Here is a 24847-nt window from a genome sequence, read left to right on the forward strand (position 1 = left end):
TTCATCCACCATTGGAGCGGGTGACAGCTCCAGTTTCCTTAGATGTGCCCAGTTTCACTATCCAGTATCGAAATAGTCGAGCCCGCTGTCTACAGCTCTTGTTTAGAACATGCAATCAGAATTCACTAAATAAAACAAAGAGTTATTGCCCTTTACTCAATTAGAAACTGCAGATTTGGTCTATCCAATGCCATAACAGTTAATCACATTGAGTTGATATTTATCAGAGGTTTTGCCCCAGATTTAGTTAAAACTGATAATTTTGGGTTATATCTTTGTCATAGTATATCAGCTGATGTTGGTATTATTTGTAAGTGTTTGTATTAACTGGAGAATGCTGTTCAGCAAGTCCAATTAGACCTTCGTATTAACACCTGAGTTATTTCCCTTAAATTGAATAAAAACTACAATTTCTACATGGTTGTATTGAAAATACAGGCCAGATTGGAAACTACAAAAATTCTCATAAAAAGTTAATTCCAAATAACAAATAAAATCCCAGTTTATCTTATCATTAAATGTTGTCAACGAATTCATGTCCAAAAGCACAAGATTTAATGTAAGCATAATTTAATGACTTCATAATATCCCATCTATTTTACACATACAATTTACCTCTTTGAATGATATTAATGCAAAATACTTTTTAGCTCAACTATACGAGGATTGGTCTTGGTAAGTGGTAAACACAATTGGGCAAAGGGTCAGGTTCTCCTATTGCAAAGGTCACTGGGGTCAGATTTTGTAAGTGTTGGTTAAGGTTTTATGGCATGCTTCTCAGTTTAACTGTATCTTCTTAAACTGTCATAATAGAATATTGTTTCTTTGTTTACCTAATACTCACTCCCTAACCTCTATCCTCCCCAACTCTATTTCACTCCCATATCTCTTATTATTTCTTAATTATAACACACATATACTCCTACCCCATCCCACCCACTGCACCATTACCACACATCTCCCCCAATTTTTATGCTCCCTGGTGAGTGTCTTAGACTGGAGAATAGTGTTTGAACTGATATCTGTTCATCACAGTTTCTTGTATACTCACCTCCTAGTTCAAATGAAACTTGATTTAAGTCATCAATATAACCTTGACATAAGCATGTTGTCAGGACTTAGGAGTGCAATTATTATTTTTAGCTCACCTGTCACCTTGTCACTTCGTGACAGGTGAGCTATTGTGACCGCTTGATGTCCGTCGTGCATAGTCCATCGTCCATCGTGCGTAGTGCGTCAACAATTTCTAAAAAAATCTTCTTCTTGAAAACCACTGGGCAGAATTACACCAAACTTCACAGGAATGATCCTTAGGTGGCCCCCTTTCAAAACTGTTCAAAGAATTGAATTCCATGCAGAACTCTGGTTGCCATGGCAACCGAAAGAAAAAACTTTAAAAATCTTCTTGTACAAAACCACAGGGCCTAGGGCTTTGATATTTGGTATGTAGCATCATCTAGTGGTCCTCTACCAAGATTGTTCAAATTATCCCCCTAGGGTCAAATATGGCCCAGCCCCGGGGGCCACATGGTTTATATAGACTTATATAGGGAAAACTTTGAAAATCTTCTTGTACAAAACCACATGACCTAGGGCTTTGATATTTGGTATGATGCATCATCTAGTGGTCCTCTACCAAGATTGTTAAAATTTTCCCCCTAGGGTCAAATGTGGCCCCGCCCCGGGGGTCCCATGTTTTACATAGACTTATATAGGGAAAAAAGTTTAAAAATCTTCTTGCCTGAAACCACAGCACTTAGACCTTTGATATTTGGTTTATAGCATTGTCTTATGGTCCTCAACCAAAATTATTCAAATTGTACCCCTTGGGTGAAAAGAGGCCCTGCCCTGGGGGTCCCAAGTTTTATATAGACTTATATAAGAAAAAGCTTTAAAAATCTTCTTGTCTGAAACCATACAACCTAGGCTTTTGATATTTGGTATGATGCATTGTCTAGTAGTCCTCTACTAAAATTGTTCAAATTATGCCCCTGGGGTTAAAAGAGGCCCCGCCCTGGGGTCACTTATTATGTGAGTTATATAGGAAAAATACTTAAAAAATCATCTGATCCTATTTCCAAGACTGTTTAATTATAATTACCTGATGACCCCAAGCGATATAATGTCACTTGACTGTGACCTTGACCTACTGACCTACTTTCTTGTTTTTTAAGATACAGCCTTGAAATTTTGATGGCGTACACAGTTTTGCACACAAATCGTAAAACTGAATTTCATTGACCATGAATGTGACCTACTGACTTTCTTAATATTTTATCATCAGTTTGACATTTGAAACATGTAGCTCATATTACTCAGGTGAGCGATCCAGGGTCATCATGAGCCTCTTGTTATTTTATTTTTAGCGCACCTGTCCGTTGTGCGTGTGTACATTCGTCCATCGATCGACAACAATTGTGTTTAAACGACATCTCCTCAAAAACCACTAAATGGATTTTGATGAAACTTGGCCCAGAGGATGTTCCTTGGATGATGCTCTGACAAAGTTGTTCAAACTATTCCTCTTGGTTGCACATAGGGGCCGCCAGAGCTTAAAATAGAAAAATCTTCAAATGACATCTCCTCCTAAACCAATGGTCTGATTTTGAAATAATTTCGCAAAAATGGTCCTTATGTCACCCTCTACCAAGATTGTTCAGATTATGCTGATTCATCAAAAAACATGGCTGCCAGGGTGCATTATATGTATATAGTGGAAATTTAAAAAGTCTTCTTGTGTGAAGCTGTGATCCCGATTTTAAAATAATTTTATACAAATGGTCCTTGTGTGACTTTCTACCAAGAATGTTCATATAATTTTTATTCATCAAAACAAAGAAGTATAAAATACACAGAATGGCAACTGGCTTTAATCTAGCGTGAGCTCGTGTCAGAGCGTGATTCGGCGTTATCTTACTAAAAACAAACATCGGAGAGCATGGAGTTACAATTCTCCTTTAAAACTACATTTAAAATACATGTTAGCTTCTAAAACAAAATCAGTTTAATTTGAAATGGTCTTAAGACACGAAGTACACGTTTTTTTTGCCATCGAAAGAAGCGTGGTCAAAGGTGATAATTATTTTACCGATGAATAATTGCTTTCGCATACAAAATGGCGCGTGGAGAAAGCGCCACTTCCGGTAAACGAGATCTCGTTTTTAGCTCACCTGTCACAAAGTGACAAGGTGAGCTTTTGTGATCGCGCAGCGTCCGTCGTCCGTCCGTCAGTCCGTCCGTGCGTGTGTGCGTAAACTTTTGCTTGTGACCTCTCTAGAGGTCACATTTTTCATGGGGTCTTTATGAAAATTGGTCAGAATGTTCACCTTGATGATATCTAGGTCAAGTTCGAAACTGGGTCATGTGCGGTCAAAAACTATGTCAGTAGGTCTAAAAATAGAAAAACCTTGTGACCTCTCTAGAGGCCATATTTTTCATAAGATCTTCATGAAAATTAGTCAGAATGTTCATCTTGATGATATCTAGATCAAGTTTGAAACTGGGTCACGTGCCATGAAAAACTAGGTCAGTAGGTCAAATAATAGAAAAACCTTGTGACCTCTCTAATGGCCATATTTTTCATGGGATCTGTATGAAAATTGGTCTGAATATTCATCTTGATGATATTTAGGTCGAGTTCGAAATTGGGTCAGCTGCGGTCAAAAACTAGGTCAGTAGGTCTAAAAATAGAAAAACCTTGTGACCTCTCTAGAGGCCATATATTTCATGAGATCTTCATGAAAATTGGTCAGAATGTTCACCTTGATGATATCTAGGTCAAGTTCGAAAGTGGGTCATGTGCCTTCAAAAACTAGGTCAGTAGGTCAAATAATAGAAAAACCTTGTGACCTCCCTAGAGGCCATATTTTTCATGGGATCTGTATGAAAGTTGGTCTGAATGTTCATCTTGATGATATCTAGGTCAAATTCGAAAGTGGGTCACGTGCTGTCAAAAACTAGGTCAGTAGGTCAAATAATAGAAAAACCTTGTGACCTCTCTAAAGGCCATATTTTTCATGGGATCTGTATGAAAGTTGGTCTGAATATTTATCTTGATGATATCTAGGTCAAGTTTGAAACAGGGTCATGTGCGGTCAAAAACTAGGTCAGTAGGTCTAAAAATAGAAAAACCATGTGACCTCTCTAGAGGCCATACTTGTGAATGGATCTCCATAATAATTGGTCAGAATGTTCATCTTTATGATATCTAGGTCAAGTTCGAAAGTGGGTCATGTGCCTTCAAAAAGTAGGTCAGTAGGTCAAATAATGAAATAAACGTTGTGACCTCTCTAGAGGCCATATTTTTCATGGGATCTGTATGAAAGTTGGTCTGAATATTTATCTTGATGATGTATAGGTCAAGCTTGAAACTGGGTCAACTGCGATCAAAAACTAGGTCAGTAGGGCTTGAAATGGAAAAACCTTGTGACCTCTCTAGAGGCCATACCCTTGACTGGATCTTCATGAAAATTGGTCAGAATGTTCATCTTGATGATATCTAAGTCAAGTTTGAAACTGGGTCACATGCCTTAAAAAACTAGGTCAGTAGGTCAAATAATAAAAAAAACCTTGTGACCTCTCTAGAGGCCATACTTTTCATGGGATCTGTATGAAAGTTGGTATAAATGTTCATCTTGATGATATCTAGGTCAAGTTTGAAACTGGGTCAACTGCGGTCAAAAACTAGGTCAGTAGGTCTAATATTAGAACAATCTTTTGACCTCTCTGGAGGCCATATTTTTCAATAGATCTTCATGAAAATTGATTTGAATGTTCACCTTGATGATATCTATGTCTGTTTCGAAACTGGGTCACGTGCGGTCAAAAACTAGGCCAGTAGGTATAAAAATAGAAAAACCTTGTGACCTCTCTAGAGGCCATATTTTTCATGGGATCTTCATGAAAATTAGTGAGAATGTTCACCTTGATGATATCTAGGTAAAGTTCAAAACAGGGTCACGTACCTTCGAAAACTAGGTCAATAGGTCAAATAATAGAAAAACCTTGTGACCTCTCTAGAGACCATATTTTTCAATGGATCTTCATGAAAATTGGTCAGAATTTTTATCTTGATAATATCTAGGTCAAGTTCAAAACTGGGTCACATGAGCTCAAAAACTAGGTCACTATGTCAAATAATAGAAAAAAACGACATCATACTCAAAACTGGGTCATGTGGGAAGAGGTGAGCGATTCAGGACCATCATGGTCCTCTTGTTTTGTCATGGGAGGTTGGTGAGATTTGCTCTATATGCCTTTCAAGTTGCCAATCTATTTATTTTTATAGTTCTTTGATCAAAAAACATGGCCGCCACAGGGTGTGGTCACATTTCCCTATATGTATAAAGTGGAAACTTTAAAAATCTTCTGGTGTGAAACTGCTGACCAGATTTTAAAATAATTTTACACAAATTGTCCTTGTGTGACCCTCTACCAAGATTATTCAAATTATTCCGATTTGCCAAAAAACATGGCTGCCAGGGGGCGTGGTCACTTTTCCCTATAAAGTAGAAACTTAGAAAATCTTCTTTCGTGAAACTGTTTGTCCAATTTTAAAACAATTTTATGCAAATGGTCCTTGTATGACCTTCTACAAATATTGTTCAAATTATTCCGATTCGTCGAAAAACATGGCTGCCAGGGGGCGTGGTCACTTTTTCCTCTAAAATAGAAACTTAGAAAATCTTCTTGCATGTAACTGTTTGTCCAATTTTAAAATAATTTTATGCAAATGGTCCTTGTGTGACCTTCTACAATATTGTTCAAATTATTCCGATTCATTAAAAAACATGGCTGCCGGAGGGCGAGGTTACATTCTACCAATTCAGTTCCTTCTTTATTTCATATAAACAATGAAGTATTCAGACCTCTTTTTCAGTACTTCAGAACATTTCAATGATATGAAAACCATAAATTATGTGGTCATTTAGTATGACATGTCTTCTTATCGAAAATAGAAAAATATTAACGTGTTATGTTACATATAAAAAAAATAATCTGTTCTGAGAAATTTAAAATTCTCCCATGAAATTAGCCATTTAGCAGTTATGCGTATGTAGACATTTTCTCGAAGAATAAAACTTATACCTGGAAATTCACAATGAAAATAGTCTAGATCTCTTCTCAATACAATAAGCAATAAAAATAAAACTGTCACATCCTCATATGACTCATTATACCAGATTTCATCAACTGTATGGAACTACATTTTGGACTCACTGAGTAGTCACTTCCTGTTTGGTGTAATCAGTCCTATATGTATATAGTAGAAACATCGAAAATCTCCTTGAATAAAACTGTTAGCATGATTTAAAAATAATTTCACACAAAGTGTTCTTGTGTGACCTACAACATCTCCTCCAAAACCACTGAATAGATTTTGATGAAACTAACCAAATGATCTCTGGGTAGCCCACTTTCAAGGTTGTTCAGATGGTTCCAGTTCATTGAACATATGAATTTTTTTGGTTTAAAATAGGTTTTCAGATATCAGACTTAAAAAATTTTTTTCTCTAGAGCTTTGATATTTTGCATGTGATATAAGTGGTTGAACGTCTACCATAATAGTCCAAATTGTTGCTCTAAGATCAAAACTGGCCATTCCCTTGTGTACTATTAGCTTATTATAAGAAACTGAAAATTTTCTTCTCTGAATCAATAATAGCTAGAGCCTTGATATTTGGCATGTGATATCAGATTTGTACTGTCTACTGTAATTGTTCAAATTATTGCACTAGGCTCAAAAATGTGTGTGACATATATAATATAGGCTAACATAGAAAAAACCTAATTCTGTACCATTACATTAGTAGACAAACACACTCGAAGCCTTGTACACAGGTGAGCACTTTAGGGTCAATGACCCTCTTGTTTGGACTTACCACACCTACTTCTGTATCATGCGTACTCAACTCCTTAGAGTTTACATCTACCAGTACATTTGTCCCTTGTGTATTCAACTCCTTCTACAGTCAACTGCCTCCAAAGCTCAATGCTAGTGTCTGCTTGGAGTGTGGGAGGTCTAGAGTTTGCTCTAAAGTCATGTCATACAAAAAACATGAAAAATGGTCCTGGTAGGCCAGGTAAATGTCTGTTACTGGATGCCATGTTGGCCATAGCAGAGCATATGTAGTCTGATGATTATATGTGACATAATTTAAGTTTACCCTTACCTTTACCTTTTACCAAAAGCTTACCTTTGCTTTTCCATCAAGTGGACATGTGCATATTCTTGGGAGTTTTATGCCTGATTACTTACTTTTGAATAAACCATTTTTGGACTGTTTTCCTTCCTTTCACTTCTCTGTTAGCAAACATTATCTTTCTAACAGCTTTTGTTTATTAGCTCATATGAGCATGAAGTGCTTAAGGGTGAGCTATTGTGGTCAGTGATTGTCCGGCATTGTCCGTCGTACGTCATCCGTCAACATTTTCCTTTAAACATCATCTTCTCCTGAACCACCAGGCCAATTTTGATGAAACTTCACAGGGATGTTCCTTGGATGGTTGTCTTTAAATATTGCTCAAAGTACAGAACTCTGGTTGCCATGGTAACCGAAAGGAAAATCTTCTTGTCCAAAACCATAGGGCCTAGGGCTTTGATATTTGGTATGGAGCATCATATATTGTTCCTCTACACATTTTTTGCAAATTATCCCCCTGTTATTTTGACCCTGCCCTTGAGGTCACATGGTTTATGTAGACTAATATAGGAAAAACTTTGAAAATCTTCTTGTACAAAATCACATGGCCTTTGATGTTTAATATGTAGCATAATATAGTAGTCCTTAACCAAGACTGTTGAAATTATTTCCCTAGGGTCAAATTGGGGTCACATGGTTTATAAAGACTTCTATTGGGAAAACTTTGAAAATCTTCTTGCACAAAACCACATAGCCTGAGGCTTTGCTATTTGGTATGTAGCATCATATAGTAGTCCTTTACCAAGATTGTTCAAATTATTGACCTGGGGTTAAAACTGGCCCTGCCAATAGTCTTAATCATGACCCACTGACCTACTTTCTTGTTTTTAGCTCACCTGAGCACAGAGTGCTCAGGGATGAGCTATTGTGATCGCTCACCGTCCGGCATTCGTCCGGCGTCCGGCATCCCTCCGTCCGTCCGGCGTCCGTCATCCGTCCACAGTTTCCTTTAAACAGCATCTCCTCCTAAACCACCAGGCCAATTTTGATGAAACTTTACAGAGATGTTCCTTGGATGGTCCTCTTTAAAAATTATTCAAAGAATTGAATTCCATACAGAATTCTGGTTGCCATGGCAACCGAAAGGAAAAACTTAAAAACTCTTCTTGTCGAAAACCACAGGTCCTAGAGCTTTGATATTTGGTATATAGCATCATCTAGTGGTCCTCTACCAAGATTTATCAAATTTCCCCCCTAGGGTCAAATATGGCCCCGCCCTGGGTGTCACATGGTTTACATAGACTTATAAAGGGAAAACTTTAAAAAATCTTATTGTCCAAAACCACAGGGCCTAGGGCTTTGATATTTGGTATGCAGCATCATCTAGTGGTCCTCTACCAAGGTTGTTCAAATTATCCCTCCTAGGGTTAATTATGGCCCCGCCCTGGGGGTCACATGGTTTATATAAACTTATATAAGGAAAACTTTGAAAATCTTCTTGTGAAAAACCACATAGCCTAGGGCTTTGATATTTGGTATGTAGCATCATATAGTAATCCTTTACCAAGATTGTTCAAATTATCCCCTGGGGTTAAAACTGGCTCCACCCCAGGGGTCACATGGTTTAAATAGACTTGTACATGGAAAAACCTTAAAAAAAATCTTATCTTAAACTTAAGGCTCAGAGCTTAGATATTTAGTATTTGGCATGCTCTAGTGGTTCTTAAACAAGATTGTTCAAATCATGACCTTGGGGTCAATATATGCCACATCCAGAGGGTCCCTTGTTTTACATTGACTTATAGAGGAAAAATATTTAAAAATATTCTTGTCCAGAACCATTAGGCCCAGACCTTAGATATTTGGTATTTAGTATTGTCTAGGGGTCAGCTATCAAGTTTGTTCAAATCATGACCCAGGGGTCTACTGACCTACTGACCTACTTTTTCGTTCTTGAATTTACAGCATAGGAATTTGGACCACATGTACAATTTTTGATGCAGATTTCAATACTCATCTTGAATAGTCTTTATCTTGACCTACTGACCTACTTTCTTGTTTTTGAAACTACAGCATTGAAATCTGGACCTTGTGTATAACGTTTGATACAAATTTCAATACTCATCTTCAATATTCTAAACCTGACCTACTGACCTACTTTCTTGTTTTTGAAGCTGCAGCAAAGAGATTTGGCCCTCTTGTATAACTTTTTAACAGATTTCAACTGTTATCTTGCATAATCTTTACCATGACCTACTCACCTAGTTTTTTGTTTTTGAAGCTTAAGCAAAGAAATTTGTTCTAGCAAGCAAGTAAACTCAGGTGAGCGATATAGGGCCATCATGGCCCTCTTATTGAAGGTACAGTATAGAAATTTGGACCACTTGTATAACTTTTGGTACAGATTTCTATACTCTTCTTTAATATTCTTAACCCTGACTTACTTATCTATTTTCTTGTTTTTGAAGCTACGGCAAAGAGATTTGGAACATGTGAATAATTTTTGATACAGATTTCAATACTCATCTTAAATAGTCTTCGTCTTGACCTACTGACCTACGTTCTTGTTTTTGAAGTTACAGCAAAGTAATTTGGACTATGTATATAATTTTTGATACAGATGTCAACACTCATCTTTAATATTCTTACCCCTGACCTACTGGCCTACTTTCTTGTTTTTTAAGCTACAGCAAAGAAATTTGGACCACCTGTATAATTTTTCATACAGATTTCAGTAGTTATCTTGAAATATCTTTACCGCGACCTACTCACCTCCTTTTTTGTTTTTGAAGCTTTAGCAAAGAAATTTGGGTCGCATGTATAATTTTTCAATAGTTATCTTAAATTTTCTGGTTAGAATTACACCAGACTTGGTCAGTAGCATCCTGGCATGGGTCTTTATCAAGTTCATTCAAATGGTTTACACAATAATTATCTAATAGAAACTTTTAACTGTTCAAGCAATAAATTAAACTCAGGTGAGCAATGTAGTGCCATCATGGCCCTCTTGCTTCCTTTACTGATAATGATAATTACAATGAAATGAGTGATAAAAAATTCTAAGAGCTTACACTCTTTACACAGTTTACTGTTTAATCCCTGAGTTTTTTCCTTCATTTCTGTTTGAATTTAACACAGTACCATTGATGTTACACATTATTCTAAGGAACAGGAGCTCTGATGGTGTAAGTGGACCCTTTTCAAATGATCTTGATTAGTTTTGGAATGACCATCATGTGTTAGTTCACCCACTTAGCTCAATAGGGAGAGCTCAAATCTTCAGATCCTGGGTTTGTGAGTACATTTCCATGGCGCAGCATAATTATGTTCTCCATGACCATTGGTAAAAGACATTGCGTCGTCCTCCAGCTCTGTTTCATATGGGACATTGGCAGTTACATGTGGAGAACTGGTAAGTACTGGTACAGAATCCAGGAACACTGGCTAGTTTAGCTGCTATATAACTGAAATACTACTAAAAAATGGCACAAAACCCAGAGCAAACAAACATCAGAAATGATTTTCATAGGGTATTGCAGCCTTTTTGCACACCAGAGAGTTTTAAGATTTCATTTGTGGCATTATTTGTTTTTGGTTTGTTGCTTCCTCCACCATTAAAGTTTGGAAGTTGTCATATGACCTAAATTATGTCAGGGTGACTGAATGCTTCAGCTTGTTTGACTGATCACATTTATGAAAGTATTTTAATCTTCTAAGAAAATGATTGTTTGAATTCTTTATGTTTTCACTTAAGTTATCTATACATTTTACTGGGATATATTCAGTTAGAGATGTGATTCGCGGCTGCTCTATTAGTTTCATGCAAGGTGTGATTGAATTGTATTGGGTATTGTGGTTTGTAACCTTAAAACTGATGAAAATGTGCAGTTCTTCGTTTTATTACCTCAAGGTACCAGTACATTCCGAACATCCCGCATATAATTCTGCTTATAATGTAAATATTAGTTAAGTCCCCCATGGTTTTACTGTAGAAATTAATATAAATTGCACATCTGCTTTTATAAGCCATTTTAAGTTGTTAAAAATGTTTTCTTTCAGATTTTATGTTCCTCTTCAAGCACATGACCTGCTTGTAAAGCTTAATGACTGTAAGTATGGAAACCAGTCTGGTTGTGCAGTGACATTGAATTCAAGAGGTCAAGGTCTCCCTGGTCCAAAACCTTCAACTGTATCACAGATTTGTTCTGAAACAGACCCAGACTGTGTACTCGAGCTGTTCCATCCAGAAGTGAATGCCTGGAATTATCTAGAGATACAGTCTGCAGTTGATGAGACATGGACTGCTTCTCTGTTATTTGTTTTGAAAGGTGTGTTTCTGTTCTTCTCTGATTAGTGAGAAAACTATAAATGAGCCGTGTCATGAGAAAACCAACATAGTGGGTATGCGACCAGCATGGATCCAGACCAGCCTGCGCATCCGCGCAGTCTGGTTAGGCTCCATGCTGTTCGCTTTTAAAGCCTATTGGATTTGGAGAAACTATTAGCGAACAACAAAAAAAATCAGATGAGCGTCAGCACCCGCAAGGCGGTGCTCTTGTTATACTCACACCGGTCTGCTGACATTGACATACTATATAAATTTGTATGCATGACATTTTGCAGTATATTGATTGTCATGTTTTATTTTATTTACATGCAAACTCAGAATAAATACACTTGAAAACATGGAGGCCAGTCAAATGATTCACTCTATACTGAATTCGTAAAATGTAGCAGATTATAAGGATCTTACATGCCTGCCTGTGTAAGACGGAGTTTTCCCTACCCGAGGGACAGTGTGGAATGGAAAACCGAGCGTTAGCGAGGTTTTTTATCCAAGCTGTCATGAGGGTTGGGAAAACAGCTGTCTTACACAGGCAGTCATTTAAGATCATTTTTCTTGCCTGTCACGGTCAAAATAGATTGTGGAGACAAATAGATTTCCTGACATTATTTATATAGTTTGTGATGTCACAATAGTGCCAGTACTGTGTGACGTGACCTTAGTGCATGCTATTTTAGACAAGTTTTTTCCCAAGGGAAAGACAGGAATATCTATCCTCGGCGTGTGATCAGACAAAATTTAATGTACACTTTCCCCGCTAGGTAGGCAAGAAAAAATAAAAACTCCATATAAGGACAACACGTCTTATTCTTAGACATGGAGGTCATTTGTCACGTTTCTTATCATTTAAATGTTTCCAACTAATCACATGTTCTTGCAAACAATATAAATCATATTACACATTTTGTTGCCGTCATCTAATTTGTCGAACAGTTGGATCCACCTGTTCCGTAACAGTGTTTCCAGTAAATTGTGGCTTTCTGTTGCAAGATCTACATATTCATTATACATCATTTTAAAGGTGTCCTAGGGTGATAGGATCTTTTGAAATATACAGATACAGTACAACTTGCATTAAGAGGCTGAAGGACAAAATAGTGTTCTCTTCACACAAATGGTCTCTTTATACAACATAACTTGTTCTTTAGCATAATAAAAGGGAACTGGAAGAAGTGGTCCTGTGGTCTCTTAATACAAGTGGTTTCTTAATGGACATGGTCTCTCAAGAAAGTTTAACTATATCTTTAAAACAATGTCAGGTTTTTTGTAAAAAAAAATGTATTTTTCTCATTGTAAAAATCTTGCAAAACCACTGTTTCAAAAAAATGCATGGAAATGTTGCTTTTATGCTGGCGAAAATATCCAGAAAGTTTTATAACAGTCCAGCGGATGAATTTTTAGCTTACCTGTCACAAAGTGACAAGGTGAGCTATTGTGACCTTTTGATGTCCGTCGTGCGTAGTACGTCGTCCGTCAACAAGTTCTAAAAAAATCTTCTTCTTGAAAACCACTGGGCAGAATTACACCAAACTCCACAGGAATGATCCTTGGGTGGCCCCCTTTCAAAATTGTTCAAAGAATTGAATTCCATGCAGAACTCTTATTGCCATGGCAACCGAAAGAAAAAACTTTAAAAATCTTCTTGTCCAAAACCACAGGGCCTAGGGCTTTGATATCTGGTGTGTAGCATCATCTAGTGGTCCTCTACCAAGATTGTTCAAATTATCCCCCTAGGGTCAAATATGGCCCAGCCCCAGGGGTCACATAGTTTATATTGACTTATATAGGGAAAACGTTGAAAATCTTCTTGTACAAAACCACATGACCTAGGGCTTTGATATTTGGTATGTAGCATCATCTAGTGGTCCTCTACCAAAATTGTTAAAATTAACCCCCTAGGGTCAAATATGGCCTCGCCCCAGGGGTCATATGGTTTATATGGACTTATATAGGGAAAACTTTGAAAATCTTCTTGTACAAAACCACATGGCCTAGGGCTTTGATATTTGTTATGTAGCATCATCAAGTGGTCCTCTAATAAGATTATTCAAATTATCCCCCTAGGGTCAAATATGGCCCCGCCCCGGGGGTCCCAAGTTTTACATAGACTTATATAGGAAAAAAAGTTCTTGTCTGAAACCATAACACTTAGACCTTTGATATTTGGTTTGTAGCATTGTCTTATGGTCCTCAACCAAAATTGTTCAAATTGTACCCCTTGGGTGAAAGGAGGCCCTGCCCTGGGGGTACCAAGTTTTATGTAGACTTCTGTAGGAAAAAGCTTTAAAAATCTTCTTGTCTGAAACCATACAACCTAGGCTTTTGATATTTGGTATGATGCATTGTTTAGTAGTCCTCTACCAAAATTGTTCAAATTATGCCCCTGGGGTTAAAAGAGGCCCCGCCGTATGGTCACTTAGTTATTATGAGAGTTATGTAGGAAAAATACTTAAAAAATCATCTGATCCTATTTCCAAGACTGTTTAATTATAATTACCTGATGACCCAAAGTAATATGATGTCACTTGACTGTGACCTTGACCTACTGACCTACTTTCTTGTTTTTAGCTCACCTGTCACAAAGTGACAAGGTGAGCTTTTGTGATGGCGCGGTGTCCGTTGTCCGTGCGTGTGTGCGTCCGTCCGTCCGTAAACTTTTGCTTGTGACCACTCTAGAGGTCACATTTTTCATGGGATCTTTATGAAAGTTGGTCAGAATGTTCACCTTGATGATATGTAGGTCAAGTTCGAAAGTGGGTCATGTGCCACCAAAAACTAGGTCAGTAGGTCTTAAAATAGAAAAACCTTGTGACCTCTCTAGAGGCCATATATTTCAAAAGATCTTCATGATAATTGGTCAGAATGTTCACCTTGATGATATCTAGGTCAAGTTCGAACTGGGTCACATGCCATCAAAAACTAGGTCAGTAGGTCTAAAAATAGAAAAACCTTGTGACCTCTCTAGAGGCCATATATTTCACAAGATCTTCATGAAAATTGGTCAGAACGTTCACCTTGATGATATCTAGGTCAAGTTCGAAAGTGGGTTACGTGCCATAAAAAACTAGGTCAGTAGGTCAAATAATAGAAAAACCTTGTGATCTCTCTAAATGCCATATTTTTCATGGGATCTTTATGAAAATTGGTCTGAATGTTCATCTTGATGATATATAGGTCAAGTTCGAAACTGGGTCACGTGCGGTCAAAATCTAGGTCAGTAGGTCTAAAAATAGAAAAATTTTGTGACCTCTCTAGAGGCCATATATTTCATGAGATCTTCATGAAAATTGGTCAGAATGTTCACCTTGATGATATCTAGGTCAAGTTCGAAAGTGGGTCACGTGCCTTCAAAAACTAGGTCAGTAGGTCAAATAATAGAATAACGTTGTGACCTCTCTAGAGGCCATATTGTTCATGGGATCTGTATGAAAGTTGGTCTGAATGTTCATCTTGATGATATGTAGATCAAGTTCGAAAGTGGGTCAGGTGCTATCAAAAACTATGTCAGTAGGTCAAATAATAGAGAAACCTTGTGACCTCTCTAAAGGCCAAATTTTTCATGGGATCTGTATGAAAATTGGTCTGAATGTTCATCTTGATGATATCTAGGTCAAGTTCGAAACAGGGTCATGTGCGGTCAAAAACTAGGTCAGTAGGTCTAAAAATAGAAAAAACTTGTGACCTCTCTAGAGTCCATATTTTTAATGAGATCTTCATGAAAATTAGTGAGAATGTTCACCTTGATGATATCTAGGTAAAGTTAAAAACAGGGTCACATACCTTCGAAAACTAGGTCAATAGGTCAAATAATAGAAAAACCTTGTGACCTCTCTAGAGACCATATTTTTCAATGGATCTTCATGAAAATTGGTCAGAATTTTTATCTTGATAATATCTAGGTCAAGTTCAAAACTGGGTCACATGAGCTCAAAAACTATGTCACTATGTCAAATAATAGAAAAAACGACGTCATACTCAAAACTGGGTCATGTGGGAAGAGGTGAGCGATTCAGGACCATCGTGGTCCTCTTGTTTAAAATACAGCCTTGAAATTTTGATGACATACACAGTTTTGCACACAAAGCGTAAAACTGAATTTCATTGACCATGAATGTGACCTACTGACTTTCTTAATATTTTATCATCAGTTTGTCATTTGAAACATGTAGCTCATATTACTCAGGTGAGCGATCCAGGGTCATCATGACTCTCATGTTTTAATATATTTTTGTCAAAAATCACTGAAATTTATAATTGAAAAGGCCCCAATCAAATTTTTTTTTACAATTAATTCAAAACGTAATGAAGATATTTTGAAAATTTAAATTTCCCGTTACTATTCTTGATGTTCTGAATGGTGTATATTATGTATAGTGTTGTCTTACATTTAAAGAGACATCAAGGAAAAACTATATAGAAGATGTGGATCAGAGCATAGTCTCAAAAGCATGAACCTTAGAGAAGACAAAACTAAATGAGCCGTGACATGAGAAAATCAACATAGTGGCTTTGCAACCAGCATGGATCCAGACCAGCCTGCACATCCACGCAGTCTGGTCAGGATCCATGCTGTTCGCTAACAGTTTCTCCAATAGCAATAGGCTTTGAAAGCGAACAGCATGGATCCTGACCAGACTGCGCGGATGCGCAGGCTGGTCTGGATCCATGCTGGTCGCAAAGCCACTATGTTGGTTTTCTCATGACCGGGCTCAAATTATGATTTATCTTCAAAGCATGTGTTGTTTATAACTATCAGTGTGACATTTCAGCAGTGGGCTTTTGTTGCACCTGCCACTTTATTACCAACAGCAGTTAGGTCTGATGTGTATGATTTCTGTAAAAGGTTGCATGCAATGACTGTAAGATGTGGTTTGGTGTACAATTCTCTTGTAATTCTTGTAAATACTCTTTTATGTACTTTAGAACATCATATTAAACATCAATATTTTTTCTCAGTAAAAAGATGTCTGTAATTTAAAGAAGCAAAACTTTTGATTTATATAGTTCTGTGTGTGTGGTTGAGGGATGGGGTGACATTGGGCTAGGGGTCTCAGGGCATATACAAGGAGAGCCTTCAAGAAAACAACTATATAAATGTTCATTATCTCTTCATGTAAATTAAGAATTATCATCATAAATTTGATGATTTTAAAAAATTATGCTTTATAAAAAAGATCTATATTTCAGAATGCACTGTGCAAGAGAAATATCTACCTGATTCCACCTGTCAGTTATCTCCCTTGTTAAGCCGGTTCTCCTATAATGTTAAGTTCAGGCACAAGTTTGCTTTTATAAATGGTTCGGGAATGAAGGATATCAGTTTGACACTAGCGGAGAACCAGTCGCGGGGAATTCCATTCAGCTTGCGGGATGGACAGGATACAGGAGGCAGTCTGGTTGTCAAACTGAAGTTAAAGCAAATAACCACTGTTGATGTATGTATCAATAATGTATGACCTTTTGTTTTAAATGAAGTTTTAAAAAAGCATTTGTTTATCAATTTAAGGTTGCATTAAGTTCTTAGTCATCAGTCTGAAAGCCTTTGTTTGTATCTGGTCCATGGTGGGATTTCAGAATTATTTGGCACTAAAAATTAAAAATTCAATGTCAGACTTAGAGGTCAAAGATTTTGTCTAGTCTGTTATTTGTATTTAGATAAATTGGCACAAATATTCTCCACAGCTAGACAATGTATCATGTGCAAAAGTCAGTTTTTATATATTTTTAGCTCACCTGAGCCGAAGGTCAAGCTATTATGATCGATGAATGTCTGCAGTCCGTCCGTCCACCTTGTTTACACTAGCATCTTCGTTTCTTCACCAATCCTAATCATATTTACATAGAATGTGTATGACTGCAAGATCTTGGATGAGATCGATTATGAGTAAAATCAGGCTGGTAGGACCAGAGTTATTTGCCTTTGATTTACAAAAAATACTATATTTGTACCCCCCGACAACAAAGTTGTAAGGGGGGGGTATACTGGTTTCAGGTTGTCTGTCTGTCTGTCTGTCCGTCTGGTCGTCTGTCCGTCTGTCCGTAGACGCAATCTTGTGCGCACCATCTCTCCTTATCCCCTTGACAGAATTTAATGAAACTTCACACAAGTGATCAGTACCAACAGTAGTTGTGCATGGGGCATGTAAGGTTCTTTAGGAAAAAAAATTTGCAGAGTTATGGGACTTTGTTTTTTTGTTACTATACTATATACATAGACACAATCTTGTGCGCACCATCTCTCCTCATCCCCTTGACACAATTTAATGAAACTTCACACAAGTGATCAGTACCAACAGTAGTTGTGCATGGGGCATGTTAGGTTCTTTTAGAAAAAAAATTTGCAGAGTTATGGGACTTTGTTTTTTTGTTACGATACTATATACATAGACACAATCTTGTGCGCACCATCTCTCCTCATCCCCTTGACACAATTTAATGAAACTTCACACAACTGATCAGTAACAACAGTAGTTGTGCATGGGGCATGTTAGGCTCTTTCAGAAAATAAATTTGCAGAGTTATGGGACTTTGTTTTTTTGTTATTATACTATATACATAGACACAATCTTGTGCGCACCATCTCTCCTCATCCCCTTGACACAATTTAATGAAACTTCACACAACTGATCAGTAACAACAGTAGTTGTGCATGGGGCATGTTAGGTTCTTTCAGCGACAAAAATTGCAGAGTTATGGGACTTTGTTTCTTGTTAACATACTATGTACATACAGCCTGCATATGCAATCTTGTGCGTGCCTAATCTACCAAACCCTTGCACACAATTTAATGAAACTTCACACAAGTGATCAGTACCAACCCTAGTTGTGCATGGTGCATGTTACATTCTTTTAGATAAATATTCTGCATAGTTATGGGACTTTGTTTTTTGTTACTATACTGTATACATACAGTCCACATAATTATGCAGTCTTGTGTGTGTCAAATTCAGTGTACTGTGTCAGTGCATGCGGGGGGTACATTCATCACCTTTAGTGATAGCTCTAGTTTACGTTGTTTACACTCTAGCACCTTCATTTCTTCACAAATCCAAAACATATTTACGTAGTACCGGTATATGTATTGCCATAAGATCTTGGATGAGTTCAATTTTGAACAAAATCAGACAAGTAGGACCAGAGTTATGGGCCCTTGATTTTGCAAAAATCCCTGTATTTTACCTTGTTTACACTACAACACCTTCATTCCTTCAGCAATCCAAATCATATTTATACAGAATGTGTATGAGCATAAGATCTCATATGAGTCCGATTATGAGTGAAGTCTGAACATTAGGACTAGAGTTACTCGCCCTTGATTTTACAGAAATTGCTATATTTTCCCTTGTTTACACTCAAGCAACTTCATTTCTTCACCAGTCCAAATAATATTTACATAGAATGTGTATGATGAAAAGATGTTGAATGAGTTCCAAAAGCTAAATCAGTTTATTAGGACCAGAGTTGTGTGCCCTTGATTTACAAAAATTGCTATATTTCACATTGTTTTGCATTTTTCTTTTTAGCTCATCTGAGCCAAAGGCTCATGGTGAGCTTTTGTGACCGCTCAATGTCCGTCGTGCGTCGTGTGTCCGTCAACATTTCCTAAAAAATCTTCTTCTTGGAACCACTGGGCAGAGTTACACCTAACTTCACAGGAATGATCCTTCGGTGGTCCCCTTTCAAAATTGTTCAAAGAATTTAATTCCAAGCAGAACTCTGGTTGCCATGGCAACCGAAAGGAAAAACTTTAAAAATCTTCTTGTCCAAAATCACAGGGCCTAGGGCTTTGATTTATGATATGTAGCATCATACAGTTGTTCTCTACCAAGATTGTTCAAATTACTCCCCTAGGGTCAATTATGGCCCCGCCCTGGGGGTCACATGGTTTACATAGACTTATATCGGGAAAACTTTGAAAATCTTTTTGTCAAAACCAAATGGCATAGAGCCTCAATATTTGGCATGTGACATCATCTAATGGTCCTCTATAAAGATTGTTCAAATTATGCTGGGATGAAAAGAAGCCCCGTCCCGGGGGTCCAAAGTTTTACATAGACTTATTTAGGAAAAAACTTAAAAAACCTTCTTGTCTGAAACCAAAGATCTAGGCCTTTGATATTTAGTATGGAGCATTGCCTTTTAGTTTCCTACCAAAATTGTTCATATTATGCCCCTGGGGTGAAAAGAGGCCCTGCCCTAGGAGTCTCAAGTTTTACATCGACTTAAATAGGAAACAAAAATAAAAATCTTCATATCTGAAACCACAAGACCTAGACCTTTGATGTTTGGTATGTAGCATTGTCTTTTGGTTCTCTACCAAGATTGTTCAAATTATGCCCCTGGGGTGAAAAGAGGCCCTGCCCCGGGGGTCCTAAGTTTTACATACTTATATAGGAAAAAAATTTATAAATCTTCTTGTCTGAAACTGCAAGGCCTAGGCTTTTTGATTTTCAGTATGTTGCATTGCGTAGTGGTCCTTTACCAAGTTTGTTCAAAGTATGCCTCTTGGGTAAAAGGAGGCCTTGTCTTAGGGGTCCGAAGTTTACATAGACTTACATAGGAAAAAAACTTTTAAAAATCTTCTTGACTGAAAGTTCAAGGCCTAGCCTTTTGATATTCAGTATGTAACATTGCCTAGTGGCTCTCTAACAAGATTATTCAAATTATGCCCTTGGGGTGAAAAGAGGCCCTGCCCCGAGGGTCACATAGTTTTTATATGACTTATGTAGGAAAAAATACTTCAAAAAATATCTGATCATATTTCCTTGACTGTTTAATTATAATTACCATATGACCTCAAGTAACTATTAAATTGTTATTTGATAAATATCTTACCAAATTTTGAACATTACAGTTTTTTTTTTAATTCATTCTCCTGATTTGTCCTATCATGCTGTATTTCTTTCAGCCCAATGACCTGAATGTGAAAGTTGATATCTGTCTCCATAGAGACGTTGTTCCAGTTAATGTAGATATTCTCCACTGTGAAAATGGTTACCAAGGTAACGTGAGCAGTAGGGCACCAGAAGGTCAAGGTTCACATAAGGTTGTAGTTCCTTACCCTCAAGCTGGCATTTGGGTACTGGCAATGATGATGCAATGTTTTAAACCACCAAAGAATAATAACAGGTAAAGTGAAACTACAGGTAAATATGTACTCAAAGTGAATCTACCCCACCCATCAGTTGTGTGTAGGAAAAACCCATCGGAGCTTGAGATTTTTGTGCCAAAGGCTCCTCTGATGTTTTGGACTTATCTCTGCCAGGGATGGGATTTCCTTATATACTGCCACCGTGGGCATAGCTGGCCCCAACTTTTATGATATAATAAAATAAATAAAAATAGTAAAATTATAAAAATAATGAAATAAAATATCGTTCTGTAAATAACAATAATATGATAAAGTTTGTAAGTGTGTATGTTGAATTAATATAATACCCTGCAACTCAGTTAGTGTTGTAGATTTATTTTCTTAGTATTCCATGGTATTATTCCCCACTGGAGGTGGATGGATATTGTTTTGGGTTTGTCTGTTGTGCGTCTGTGCATCCATCCATCCATCTGTCCATCTGAAATTTAAAATGCTTAAAATTCAAGAAGTATTTCAGCTAGAATCACCAAATCTGTTATTAATTTTGTGTGTCAAATGGTCTACTGATGCATCTAGTGTGGTGTGTCGTGTGCTTGTCACCTTCCAATTTCAGCCTCTGCCGCTGGCTAGCACTTTGGGCAAAAAGGAAGCCGAGTGCATACGTCTTCCCTGGCAGTACATAGCCTCTCTGTAGACAAGCCCTATGCAGTGCTTTCTCGTGGTAACACATGGATACTGAGCACCCTGTGGCCCTAGGCAGAACTGTATAGGACTCGGAGGAGGTCTGCCTCCAGACATGCGGCATGCAAGGCCCACCGGTGCGTGGATATATCCTGCTGCCCATGGACAGATCCCCCATTATTCCAGGGGCAGGTCTTTTGGCTGAAATCTAAGGGAGAGGTAACCCCAACATAAAACCTAGAGAGCTAAGACAGATGTAGCAGGCCAGTTGGCGCTCTCTAACAAAGCATGGTACAATGCATTTACACCATGACTACACAATCATCTAGATTTAGTTGTGATGGCACTGGTTCTTTGAGATCCTTCCAGGCAGAATCAGTGCAAGATGGAGGACCTAAAGAAGACGGCATCCTTCATTGCTGGATCAGGGGTGACGGTGTAGGCGGTGAACGCCAAGAAGAAGAAGAAAAAGAAGTTATTAATTAGCACATGGACTTTGCTCACATTTAGTATTATTCACCTTGACCCAGTAAAAGCAGAGTTTTTCCCATTTTTTTTTGGAAAATAATTTGAAAATTATTATTATAATTCAAAAAGTATTTCAGCTAGACTCACCAAACCTAACATAATTATTAAACAACACATGACCTTTGCTCACATATTCTATTATCCTCCCTGGACCCAGTAAAAGCAGTGTTTCCCCTAGATTTGGTAAAATAAATGGAAAATGCTTGTAATTAAAAAAGTATTTCAGCTAGACTCACCAAACCTGAAATAATTATTATTTAGCACATGACCTTCAAAAAGTATTTTAATTAGAATTACCAAACCTCTTGTTGGTCTATAACTTTTGTATTTTTGTTCACCTAGATAGATATTCAAGTAACTTAAGTAATGTGATTTGTCAACTATATGACTAAGACCCCTAAATCAAATCTAGATATCACAGAAATCAAAGAATTGGTCTCTATCTTTTTTGTGCATAGAAGGATATTCAGTAACTTATTACATACTTTTACAATGACAGAAGTATGTAATCATTGAAAGATGAATTAAATATATAACATCTTTTTTTTTTTTTCCAGACTGATTCATAGCTTCATTATATTATGTTCTATTGTCACAGTGCCGTTACTCACAGGGCTTGCACTTGTGTGTCCTCACACTAATGGTTGGAGCATCCAGGCCCTACTGACATATTTCTAGTGTTTTCAGTATAGTAAGGGCAGTTTTTTCTCAATGCAGACAAAACTCTCTAAATTGATTACTGCCATAAATATTTCCACAGTTTCTCCTGTGAATTAAGTGTCTAACCTTCTGTACAGAACTTGCTATAAATCATGCAAAATCTGAGATTAAAAGAAAATTTACTGTATGAAAAGTAATTTAAAAACAATTAACTTTGCATGCATTATACAGAAATACTGCATTCTTAATGTTTCTTGATCATGCAAGGTGATCATTGAATGTTAGAACACCAAAATTAATGTCAGCAATTTTTGGGTATTTTATGACTGGAAGATTATGATTTTGTCCTGTGCCTGAGCTTACTCATCATGTTGAGCTCAATGAGATCGCAATCTTGTGTCAGCCGACCTAGCAGGCTCAACATGTTGAGCTCAGTGAGATCGCAATCCTGTGTCAGCCAACCTAGCGGGTTCAACATGTTGAGCTCAACGAGATTACAAACTTCAGTCAGCCAACATAGCTGGCTCAACATGTTGAGCCCCAGATTACAATCTTGTGTCAACCGACCTAGCTAGCTCAACGTGTTGAGACCAAGATTACAATCTTGTGTCAGCCAACCTAGCTAGCTCAACATGTTGAGCCCAAGATAACAATCTTGTGTCAACTGACCTAGCTAGCTCAACGTGTTGAGACATAGCAAGCTTAACATGTTGAGCCCAAGATTACAATCTTGTGTCAACCGACCTAGTTAGCTCAACATGTTGAGACCAAGATTACAATCTTGTGTCAACCGACCTAGCTAGCTCAACATGTTGAGGCCAAGATTACAATCTTGTGTCAACTGACCTAGCTAGCTCAACATGTTGAGCCCAAGATAACAATCTTGTGTCAACTGACCTAGCTAGCTCAACGTGTTGAGACATAGCAAGCTTAACATGTTGAGCCCAAGATTACAATCTTGTGTCAACCGACCTAGTTAGCTCAACATGTTGAGACCAAGATTACAATCTTGTGTCAGCTGACCTAGCTAGCCCAACGTGTTGAGCCCAAGATTACAATCTTGTGTCAACCGACCTAGTTAGCCCAACATGTTGAGACCAAGATTACAATCTTGTGTCAACCGACCTAGCTAGCTCAACATGTTGAGGCCAAGATTACAATCTTGTGTCAACCGACCTAGCTAGCTCAACATGTTGAGCCCAAGATTACAATCTTGTGTCAACCGACCTAGTTAGCTCAACATGTTGAGCCCAAGATTACAATCTTGTGTCAGCCGACCTAGCTAGCTCAACATGTTGAGACCAAGATTACAATCTTGTGTCAACCGACCTAGCTAGCTCAACATGTTGAGGCCAAGATTACAATCTTGTGTCAACCGACCTAGCTAGCTCAACATGTTGAGCCCAAGATTACAATCTTGTGTCAACCGACTTAGTTAGCTCAACATGTTGAGCCCAAGATTACAATCTTGTGTCAACCGACCTAGTTAGCTCAACATGTTGAGACCAAGATTACAATCTTGTGTCAGCCAACCTAGCTAGCTCAACATGTTGAGCCCAAGATTACAATCTTGTGTCAACTGACCTAGCTAGCTCAACGTGTTGAGACATAGCAAGCTTAACATGTTGAGCCCAAGATTACAATCTTGTGTCAACCGACCTAGTTAGCTCAACATGTTGAGACCAAGATTACAATCTTGTGTCAACCGACCTAGCTAGCTCAACATGTTGAGGCCAAGATTACAATCTTGTGTCAACCGACCTAGCTAGCTCAACATGTTGAGGCCAAGATTACAATCTTGTGTCAACCGACCTAGTTAGCTCAACATGTTGAGACCAAGATTACAAGCTTGTGTCAACCGACCTAGCTAGCTCAACATGTTGAGCCCAAGATTACAAGCTTGTGTCAGCCGACCTAGCTAGCTCAACATGCTGAGCACAAGATTACAATCTTGTGTCAGCCGACCTAGCTAGCTCAACATGTTGAGCCCAAGATTACAATCTTGTGTCAACCAGTCTAGCTAGCTCAGCATGTTGAGCCCAAGTTTACAATCTTGTGTCAACCAGTCTAGCTAGCACAACATGTTAAGCCCAAGATTACAATCTTGTGTCAACCGACCTAGCTAGCACAACATGTTAAGCCCAAGATTACAATCTTGTGTCAACCGACCTAGCTAGCTCAAATGTTGAGCCCAAGATTACAATCTTGTGTCAGCTGACCTTGCTAGCACAACATGTTGAGCCCAAGATTACAATCTTGTGTCAGCTGACCTAGCTAGCTCAATATGTTGAGACCAAGATTACAATCTTGTGTCAGCTGACCTAGCTAGCCCAACATGTTGAGCCAAAGATTACAATCTTGTGTCAGCTGACCTAGCTAGCCCAACATGTTGAGCCCAAG

At 37.9% G+C, this 24847-nt stretch overlaps 1 protein-coding gene across 1 annotated transcript in view; it reads left to right on the plus strand.

Annotated features, from left to right (window-relative positions):
- LOC123525178 (post-GPI attachment to proteins factor 6-like) overlaps window positions 1-24847 on the plus strand; it is a 52634-nt gene that overhangs the window by 13312 nt on the left and 14475 nt on the right. The window contains exons 5-7 of the mRNA XM_053538110.1: window positions 11202-11470; window positions 16675-16922; window positions 20396-20616. Coding sequence (XP_053394085.1) covers window positions 11202-11470; window positions 16675-16922; window positions 20396-20616 — 738 coding nt within the window. The remainder of the gene's footprint in view (window positions 1-11201; window positions 11471-16674; window positions 16923-20395; window positions 20617-24847) is intronic.

The sequence above is a fragment of the Mercenaria mercenaria genome, chromosome 3 (assembly GCF_021730395.1).
Source record: "Mercenaria mercenaria strain notata chromosome 3, MADL_Memer_1, whole genome shotgun sequence".
In the NCBI taxonomy this organism is placed as follows: domain Eukaryota; kingdom Metazoa; phylum Mollusca; class Bivalvia; order Venerida; family Veneridae; genus Mercenaria; species Mercenaria mercenaria.